The following is a 9,630-nucleotide window of genomic DNA, read 5'->3' on the forward strand; positions in this document are numbered from 1 at the left end:
ACTGTGCATTTTTGGGTCGTGGCTATGTTTTCAGACTCAAGGTCCTTCTCCCACGTAGGGTGGGAGTTGTCGGTCTCATTGTGAAAAAGCGGTCTTAAACTGTTTGGTCCTATGTAGTACTTGGGTATTTTGAACCAAGCCTGGAGTTTATGATCAACCAGCTGGCTGGCTCATTTAGACACATGGGAAAGAAGGCACAACATAGGTAGTGTAGGGCTTTATTTATACCAATACTACATGATGCCACATAACCCCAAATCTCTTGAAATAATGCTTACTCGGCAACTTCCTAATTAATTAGGGACAGTGCTATATCAGTTAATCTCATCACATGCCAGGAGTCCGACGCAGGAATTTCTTAAACCATAGGTATGATGTAGCTGCACACAGTCCGTACCTGGGGCGGAAGGTGAATGCTGTCAGGGCTCTGAGGGGAAAAGCGGGGGAGCGGCGGGGGGTACAGGACTCACCAGGTGATGATGTACTGCATGTGCTCGTTCCTCAGAGTGACTCTGGTTTGCCCTCCAACGGGTCCTCCCGGGACTGTGCTTTCTGCAGAGACAGTGGGCTCAGTCCTCGATTTCTTGTGCCACCAGCTTCTTGGCACTTAAATGGCCAGCTGGTTTCCTGGAACCTTTCATAGCTCTTTCCTAGAGCAGTCAGTTTTGAACAGCCAATTTCAAGTCACACCAGTAAGGCCTTTTACCTGAAACCAGCCAGCCCCCAGTGCTGCCCTCTGTCACCCCTCCCTCACACAGAATGGAAGCAACTGGTTGGTGTCCAGGGTTAAGAGGAAGGTAGAACCAGGGTGTTTACAAAAGCTACTTGGTCTTCTGGGGTGGTCTGGCCACAACGTACGGAAGTCAGCATCAATGAAAATGGGGTCTGTGCCTGTGAGCCTGGCCATGGCCTCCAGGTCCCGGTAATGCCAGTGGTTCCTTTCTGGATTGTTCTCAGGGACAAAGGGCTTCCTGGTTTCTGTCAGCCTCACCATCCCGACTAGGTCCACTTCTCCCTCAATCTGGAAAGGAAAGGAAGGCGTGAGATTGCTCTCAGGGCCCTGCATGGAGACGACGGCTTCCACAGGGCCCTGCGCACCAGAGGGAAGGAAGGGTTCCCCCGCCCCTACCTGGCCTTTCTGCCGTGTCTCTGGATTCACCTTTTTCCTGGGGACAAACCCTCTGTTGACCAGGATGGTGATTCTGGAGTAATGAAAGTTGCACTTCAGGTGAAGGGTTTGTGAATAAAGATTATTAATGTTTGCCCCGGCATCTTCAGGAACAAGGACAGGAGCAGGCAAGGGTTCAAACAGGACCCAGTGGAGACTAGCTGTGGGGGTGCCATTGGGAACGTCTTCCCCTGTGCACGGGGCCTGATGGCTAAAAGCTCCCCCCTCCTCTCTTCTGCCTCGCCCACTGCAACATGCAACCTGTGACCAACACCACAGTGCCAGAGGTCAGACGCCCACCTCTCCCTTAACTAGGGCAGTGTTTGCCTCGTGCACCTGCCTCCCATCTCCCCTGACTGGGGAGCGGCCTGGCACACATCAGTCAGCCCACTAGAGAGACAGCACTGCCACCCAACCCAGACCTAAAACCAGGAAGCTGTGGGCTGACAAGGCCCTGAGGCTTCACTTGGGCGTTAACATTTGGGAAGCTGCTCTAGTCACCCACCTTGCAGTGCCCCCTACTGTCGATATCATTTCCTTCCCCTGGAATGCTCTTCCCATCTTTTCATTCCAGGTTTGGCCCAAATAGCCCCCTGGGAAGCCTTCCCTGACTCAAATCCCACCAGGCAGAGCGGGAGGGTTCCTTTCTCTTGAGTTTGTCTTGCTAGCCCCTCATGCTGCACCATAATGTATTCATAATGGCCATTCACCTCTCCTCCTTCAGAGTTTAACATACAAGAGTTGTTCAGAAATAAATGAATTGGCTTAATGTCAGAATTGTAAATTTCAAATCAAGGAACTGAACCTTTCTGAGTATCTTGGATGTCCCAGGACTTACCAAAGTTGGGGGTTGAGAAGGATGAAAGTGAGTGTACCCCAACTGCACCTGGCAGTCCAGTCAGCCCCTGCACGCCTACTCACCCCAGGTCAGTGCAGTGGAAGGGGGTGACCACGTAGGCACCGCTCTCAGGTGAGGAGGAGAGCCGGCCAGCTTCCCGGGCCTCCCGGGCAGGGTCCACCATGGTCCTTGGCATCATGTACAGCTCCTTGGAGTGGTCAAAGTGCCCCCTGACCTTCACTGGCCTGTATTCCAGATTTTTCAGTTCCATTGGGCTACATGGAGAGGGAAGACGTGGAGTGAGGTTTGTGAAGACAAACCTCAGGGCTGAAAACCACAAAGCCCCTGAGGCCTGTGAAGTAACTAGAAGGTGACACAGGCACAGTGGGGACAGCAGGGCATGCCCACCAAACGGAGAAGCTGACCCATTTGATGCCAAGTGGCAATGTGGACCTGTGCTGCAATGTGAACTGCTCTGGGAACTTAATAAAATACATGGGCCAAAACCCATCTGCAAGCCAAGTATGGCAGGCATCTCGGCTCCCACGAACGGCTCGCTCTGTTGACTACATCTCTCTCTCGGGCCGTGCTTTCAAATGGTGGGAGGGCAGGAGAATCGTTGGGGGCACTTTTTCAAAATGCCACTCTGGTGTCAAGACATGACATTAGAGCATCTGCCCTCACCCACCAGCTAAGAATGACTGCCACAAGGGGCCCTTGGGTACACTAGATGTGCACGAGTAAAACCCAGGATCGGAGGTAAGACTTTTCTATATACATTAGCCAGCTTCCCGAGGGTGGTCGGGGGTCACCAGGAAACTCCACAGTACGGCTGATCTTGAGGGCTCCCGTCTGAGGGTCAGGACGGCAAGCCGAAGCCAGGCCCCACTGCTGACCTCAAGTGAGACCAGCCCCGGGGGACAGCCATACACACACTCACTCTGCTGGCAGAGGGATGGGCTCGGCCATAACTCTAGACTCTAGCTCTGCAATCAGCTTCAGCTTCCATTTCCGACGCTGGACCTACAGAAACAGACCATAAGGCCGAGCAGATGGCAGCAGGGTCAAGGGCTCAGACCCACCAGAGCAAGAGGCCAGTCTTTACCTGCCACGTCCCCAGGCCAAACGCAGTCACAGGAATGAGAAGCAGGAACCACTGGAGAAAGGAGTCGTCTTCTGCTTTTGTGGCAGGTGCTTCGGCTGTGGAACTGCCACACCTGCTTGGCCTCCAGGCCAACCCTAGAAAGATTTACAACACTGGCATGGGCTCAGAAGCCCCAGAACAAAAGAACTGGAGCAGTCAATTTTCAAGACTTCACCAATTTTGCCCGAGCGAATGTGGGAGAGGAGGAGTGAACAGACCACAGCCTGCAGGCAGGAGCCGACTAGCAGCACCTGTGTCCAGCCCAGCTCCTAACCCAGTCGCTGGCACATGGCACACACTCAGTGGATGTTTGTTGACTGAATAAATGAGTCCCAGGGCTTGGTTCTGGCTATACCACCAATCATGACCCTGGGTAGTTCATGTAAACACCTCATGCCTTTTACACAACAGTACACTGAGATGCATTCTACTGCACCACGGTGCACCGGTCCTAGCTGCTGTGCTGTGAAGACAGCAACGTGACCCAAATTCAGACAGTGGTTTATGCAGCTTTCTTAACAGCCTCTCTTTTTCGTTGCTCATAAACGTACAGACGGAGCAGTGTACACACAAAGTGCCTTCAAGCTCTCAGAGGGGGAGTCCCACCGACCGAAAGCATCGTGGGCCTCGTGGGAGGTAAGACGCGGGCCTGGAGCTCTTTTGCACAGTACTCTACACGCACCACAACACCCTCGCTGCGCATCGAGGCAACATGCAAGCTGTGGGGATCAGATGTGCTTTCAAGGATCCCACTGGGGCTGGCCCCTCGTGAGTCCGACAGACGTTGCGAAGGTGGCGTCTCCGGCCGCGTGTGCGACCCAGAGTGCCCGAGGCACCAGCCCCGGGCTGTCGCGAGGCCGCGTGCCCTCGAGACTCCATCGGGAGGCACCGAGCATCACCCGGCGGGCGGGCGGCAGTGAGAGCTCTCGGTGCGGACGGCCCCGCGAGGAGGAGCTCGGCGACAGGGGGTTTTCCCCAGGGCCTGGGTCGCCCCGCGACGGGTCCTCACCTGGGCGCGCGGGGGCCGCAAGGACGCTCCTGACCGCGCGGGCCGGGGCCTACGGAGACGCGAGGGGCGGGGTGAGCTCGTCCAGGCCGGGCGCGGCCCCCAGCCCGCCCGAGCCCCCCGCCCGGCCTCCAGCCCGGCCTCCCCAAGCCCCGCCCCGCTCCGCTCACCCGCCCCGCGCCCGCCGCGCGCAGCAGCTGCCCCAGCTCCGCCGCCCGCGGCCCCGGCCACAGCACAGCCGCCATCGCCCCGCTGGCGCGCGGGCGCTTCCGGGGCGCGGGCAGCATCTGCTTCCGGGGCGCCGCCGAGCCCCGCCCCGCGCCCCGCCCCCGGCCTCACGTAGTCCGAGCAGCGCCCACTCTAGCTCCGCTGGCGGCCGAGCCATGAGCGAGCCTCCGGCGGACGTGTGCGCCTTCCTGCGCGAGCACCCGAGCCTGCGGCTGGAGCCCGGCGCCCGCAAGGTCCGCGGGGACCCCGGCCGCCCCGAACCCCTCACCGCCCCCGCGACTCCCCGGCCGCCCCAGACCCCTCACCGCCCCCGGGACTCCCCGGCCGCCCCAGGGCCCCCTCACCACCCCAGGGACCCCCTCACGCCCCTGGCACCCCCGCTGACCGCTGCACCCGCCCGCAGGTGAGGTGCACTCTGACCGGCCACGAGCTGCCTTGCCGCCTGCCCGAGCTCCAGGTCTACACCCGCGGCAAGAAGTACCAGAGGCTGATTCGCGCCTCTCCGGCCTTTGACTACGCCGCGTTCGAGCCGCACATCGTGCCCAGCACCAAGAACCCGTACGTGGGCGGGGCGGGCCCGGCGCCGTGGGGGCCACGGGTGGGGACAGTTCCAGCGCGGAGTGTGGCCGCTGCTACGCGGTGGACTCCGAAGCCCGACCCCTCCGCTCTGGGCGGGCGCTCCTCAAGGACACGCGGGGTCTGCAGGCCCACCTCCCCGTGAGTTAGATTCGGATCCAGGCGGGCATCCTGGCGCTATGTCACCCGGACTTCGGGCGAGGCCCGTCCCGGGGCGCGTGTGCTTTTTCGTAAGCGCTGGGCCTGTTGGCTTCGTGTGGGATCCGAGCGCTGGTGCTGGGTCAGCTTCACGCCTCTACAGGAGAGCTTGGTTTATCTGAGTGTGCGGTTGACAGTAGTAGTCAAAATTGAGAGGGCGATGGCGCATGTCCTTTATCGAGCACTTCCCCAGGCTAAGTCTTCGACGTGCATTCTCATGCTGGGGCCTTTTGGGGAGGATGGGGAGGCCACGGTCAATGTGGCTCAGTGGTTCTCCACCCTGGCTGCAGAGTGGAATTGCCTGGGAACTTTTAAGAATCCCGATGCCCAGGCCACATTGTAGACCTCCCCTGTCAGACCCTCTGGGGGTGATTCCAAGATGCAGCCATGGTGGCGACCCACTGTTTTGGATCCTTGCTTGTCGACTGTCCCTGCAAACCAGGTCTCCTTGCCCCTTAGGCACCAGCTGTTCTGCAAACTCACCCTGCGTCACATCAACAAGTCCCCGGAGCATGTGCTGAGGCATACCCAGGGCCGGCGGTACCAGAGAGCTCTGCGTAAATGTAAGTAGCTGTGGTGGGACCCAGCCTGCCCAGGATGTGCATCCCTAGAAGGCAGAAGTGGCGTCTCGGTCATGCCTCAGCATGGATGCACCAGCCGGTCCAGTGCAGTGAAGAGAGGGACGATGGTTGAGACAAGTGCAAAGCGGGAAGCTGACTCCCAAGTACCTGCAGGTTGTGTGAGTGCTGAGGAGGGAACGGCACCGGAACCAGGCGGGCCTGCCCTGCCCTACACAGGAGGCCTGGGAAGGGCTCTCTGAGAGTTTCTTTTTAGATTGAGATTTGAGGAACTTGCAGAGTGGGGGCGAGAGTGCTGCAGGTAGAGGAAAGAGTCCGGGCGAGGTCTGAGGTAGAAAAACGCTGGGCTGTGGGAGGTTCTGAAGGATGGCCATTGTGCCGCTGTGCAAGGTGGGGTTAGGAAGTCAAGGAGGAATGAGAACAGAGGGTCCTGGAGGGCATGGTCAGGAGCACGTGCAGGGGGATGTGTTGAAGGGCTTATAGCAGGGACAGAGAAGGATAGGTTTGTGTCTCAAGATTGTTCCTGCCTGGAGGGGGAGGGGCACCCTGGCTGTGCAGTCACCCAGGTCAAGGCGATGGTGGCTGGGTTGCTGACCCAATGGGTTACCAGGTGTTGGCAGGGAAGATGGAAGGACCTGGACGGGTTTAGCTGTTTTGTTGATAGAATCGGTAGAGGAGGGGAGGGGGGAGAGAAAGAAGTCAACTGTGATCCCCAAGTTGCTGGCTTGAGCATCTGTGGATGACGCAGCATGAAGTTAGGAACGTGAGTCTGGATGATAGGCTTTGTGGGGGAAAACTAGAAGTCCCTTCAAACATTTTAATCGGAGGCATATCAGGGAGGGTGGCTATTGAAAGCCTGGGCCAGCACTCAGATGATGGAGTCATCGACACCGAGATGGCATTTGTGTCCATGGAGCCAGGTGAAAAGGGCCAGGGCTGGGCCTGAGCACGGAGGAGCCCCAGGACAGTGAGAAGGAACCGGCTGGAGCGATGTCTGAGACCGAGGAGTTTCAAGGAGCAAGTGGGAGACTCATCAAATGTTACTGAAGGGAAGATAAGGACAGAAAAGTGACTTTGAGATTTGACAAAGGCAGCTGACGTGGCATGGTGGGGACAGAGCCAGGCTAGAATGGGGCAGTAGACTAGCCCTGAGGCAGGGGGAGGGAGGGCTGGGATGAGGGCACAGTCTTGTGGGTTTGGTGCCGGGAACATGCAAAGTCCAAAGGCTTTATTTCCCCATGAAGAAATGGAGCCAGGTCTTCACCTGAGGGTGAAAGTGGAGGATTGAGGAGGCACGACACCCATTTCCTGGGCACCTTGTGGAGATCCCGCACAGGCCCAGAGCCTGGGAATTTGGTTTTCTCCAGCCATGTTCAGTGCTGGGGGTGGGCAGGAAGGAGCTAGGGGACGGCCTGGGCTGGGGTTCCCCCTAAGAGAGTAATGACAGTGCTGGGCCGTGGAGCTGAGACAGGACGAGGTGGTGAGGCCACTTCGGCAGTGGTCTGGAGGAGTTGGAGCATGGCGGTAAGGGACCTGGCTGACGGCGCTGTGCGGAGATGCCGTATGCGGGTTCTGGTGGGGACGAGGCTACTGTGGGCCAGAGTGGGTGGCAGAGATGAAGCAGGGGCTAGGGGTACAGAGGTGGGCAGAAGTGGGCAATGACATCTGAGGTCAGGGCCCAGCAGGGCTCATCCACCCCATGAGGGATGATGGCAGGAGTTGGGGGACAGTGAGAGCCAGCTCCCCTCTCACCCCCTCTTCCCTTGAGGGAGCTGCACTGCACTGGAGAGGCCCATGCTGAAGGAGGGCAAGCTCTAGCAGCCTGGCCCCTCCACGCTGCCCTCTTCCTCACCAGGGGTCGGTGAGCACCCCCACCAGGCTCTGAGTCCTCAGTGCTGCTGGAGGAGACAGTGTGGCTTCAGAGAGGTCCTTCCATGGAAGCCTCATCCTGGTCCCTCTGCCCCCAGCCAAGGGTCAGCAAGGCTGGGTTCCAACTTCCACTGAGCCCTACCACCCAGGGTCAGGTCCTGGCCACCATGCCTGAGAGGGGACTTCAGTCTCCTGGTGACAAGTCAATATGGCTTCCGTGCCAAGCTGCACTTGAGTCTGCCCGCTCAGCGCCCTCCCGGTCACTGCTTCACGGAGCCTGGCTGGTGCGAGAGGCCCGACAGAACCTCCAGCATCTTCCTGCGCCTTGGCCGCACCCGTGTTAGCCTCCCTCCTCCCGGCAGGAACTGAGCCAATGGCACTTACCTGCCACCACTGACTGTCCCCAGTAGGGCGGTGTGGGGGCCCAGAGGACTAGGGAGGACTGGGCAATGTGCTGGCTTGTCTCCCAGATGCAGAGTGCCAGGAGCAGGGTGTGGAGTACGTGCCCGCCTGCCTCCTGCACAAGAGGAGGAGGAGGGAAGGCCAGGTGGACAGTGACGGCCAACCTCGCCCCAGAGAAGCCTTCTGGGAACCTGAGTCCAGTGATGAGGATGGTGCAGCCCCAAGTGACAGTGACGACAGCATGACAGACCTGTACCCACGTAAGTGGGAATGTGACCCCCCTCCTTCCTCCTCCATGGGTTTGGGTTTTGGCTGTCCAGTCCATTTCCTACCAGCAGCGAGAGGGCTCTGGCCTGCTCCTGCCTCCCGCTGTGTCCTCCAGCCCTGGGCCCAGGCTGATCGCTCTCCCACTTCGCCCCTTACATGGGCGTGAACTCAACCTATAACAGCCCATCCCTCTATTCCTTCCAGCCGAGCTGTTCACCAGAAAGAACGTGGGAGGGACTGAGCACGGAGACAACACTGATGACTTTTTGACAGATGAGGATAAGAACCCAAGGCACCCAAGAGAGAAGGAGGACAGAGAGGAGATGGAAGTGGACCGGGAGCCGGTCCTCAAGCGCCGGAAGGTGAGCGGTACCTCCAGGGCTGCCAGCACAGCAGCAGCTGCCTCTAGTGATTTTCAATTTCTTCAGAAAAAGTTTTTTAAAAAACCTTTTCTGCAAATAAAATCCCAAGTTGACAATACACAAGTAAGACAGGAGCCGGGACTGCTCTGATGGGGGCTGGCGGGGGACTGCTTCCTGGTTTGCACCAGCACAGAGCAGGTTCAAGACCGCTGGTCTGTAGGACGACTGCCCGTTTGCAACACAGGAACCTGAAGGGGCTCGACTTCAGACAGCACTCGCCATCAGGGCAGGAGTGGAGATTTTGTCCCCTTTGGTAGAGAAGCAGGATCGTGACCAAAATAGGTCAGGGTCTTTGTTGTAAGGTTGGGGATTGGAGGTGCTGCCGTTAAGGGGCTCTGCAGAGTCACCATGGAGGCCCGCAGCTGTAACAGGAGCCATGGGCAGAAAGCTGACCCAGGAGCTTCCAGCTAAAACCTGTCTGTGCAGACTGGGGGGCCATGGACTCAGACCACCTTCATCTTGGGTCGGGAAGGCTCCACTGACCGGAATTCTCTGTTCATGCCACAGAAGCAGTTGCGCTCCTCCAAGAAGTTCAAGAGTCATCACTGCAAACCGAGGAGCTTCAGATCGTTTAAACAGTCGGGTTAATAAAAGATTGCTGGAGAGAAGGCATCTTGACAACCTTTGGAGAATCCTTCAGCCATTTCCCCCTTGTGTTCCTATTCAGGCTGTCCGCCACGCGTCCTCTCAATGTCAGGGTGTCCCAGGGTCTTCTCCATCCACTCCTCGTTTGCTGTCCCCAAAGGCAGGGCTGGAGGTCTGTCCTGCAGATGTCAGGGTCCCATCCCCCACACTCAGGAAGGATTCTGGCTGGATGTGGTTTCTAAGTGGTCCTCAGTGAAGCCAAGAGAGTCTGCCTGGCTCCCTGCAGATCCCGAGGGGAGCCCAGGCTGGGCCCCACCCTGGCTGGACAACACCAGAGGATCACACTGCA

General features: G+C 58.5%; 2 protein-coding genes and 1 non-coding gene across 7 annotated transcripts; 1 reads left to right on the forward strand and 2 right to left on the reverse strand.

Moving 5' to 3' along the window:
* Positions 1 to 202: 202 nt before the first annotated feature.
* On the reverse strand, positions 203 to 4,439 carry SURF1 (SURF1 cytochrome c oxidase assembly factor). 4 transcript variants are annotated; one of them, XM_070252054.1, is made up of 9 exons: positions 4,327 to 4,439; positions 4,160 to 4,208; positions 3,112 to 3,245; positions 2,947 to 3,029; positions 2,090 to 2,281; positions 1,130 to 1,202; positions 859 to 1,021; positions 471 to 650; positions 203 to 397 (listed from the first exon to the last, which is right to left on the reverse strand). In XM_070252054.1, exons 1-8 carry the CDS (start codon positions 4,399 to 4,401, stop codon positions 502 to 504), a joined length of 918 nt encoding a protein of 305 aa, XP_070108155.1. In that variant the 5' UTR covers positions 4,402 to 4,439; the 3' UTR covers positions 203 to 397; positions 471 to 501. The 4 variants fall into 4 exon arrangements, with proteins under 4 accessions (XP_070108155.1, XP_070108156.1, XP_070108154.1 ...); XM_070252055.1 differs by having other exon boundaries at positions 471 to 552; positions 892 to 1,021; positions 4,327 to 4,437; XM_070252053.1 differs by having other exon boundaries at positions 471 to 552; positions 4,327 to 4,436.
* On the reverse strand, positions 2,054 to 2,172 carry MIR9036 (microRNA mir-9036). The gene has a single exon (NR_128050.1). It is a non-coding gene; the product is annotated as a microRNA mir-9036 (primary transcript).
* SURF2 (surfeit 2) lies at positions 4,349 to 9,308 on the forward strand. 2 transcript variants are annotated; one of them, XM_023629242.2, is made up of 6 exons: positions 4,349 to 4,617; positions 4,788 to 4,942; positions 5,618 to 5,721; positions 8,076 to 8,267; positions 8,479 to 8,636; positions 9,204 to 9,308. In XM_023629242.2, the coding sequence occupies exons 1-6, from the start codon at positions 4,540 to 4,542 to the stop codon at positions 9,282 to 9,284; spliced, it is 768 nt and encodes a 255-aa protein (XP_023485010.1). In that variant the 5' UTR covers positions 4,349 to 4,539; the 3' UTR covers positions 9,285 to 9,308. The 2 variants fall into 2 exon arrangements, with proteins under 2 accessions (XP_023485010.1, XP_070108158.1); XM_070252057.1 differs by having other exon boundaries at positions 4,459 to 4,617; positions 4,788 to 5,101.
* Positions 9,309 to 9,630: the final 322 nt, after the last annotated feature.

This window comes from Equus caballus, chromosome 25, assembly GCF_041296265.1.
Source record: "Equus caballus isolate H_3958 breed thoroughbred chromosome 25, TB-T2T, whole genome shotgun sequence".
Taxonomy (NCBI): Eukaryota; Metazoa; Chordata; class Mammalia; order Perissodactyla; family Equidae; genus Equus; species Equus caballus.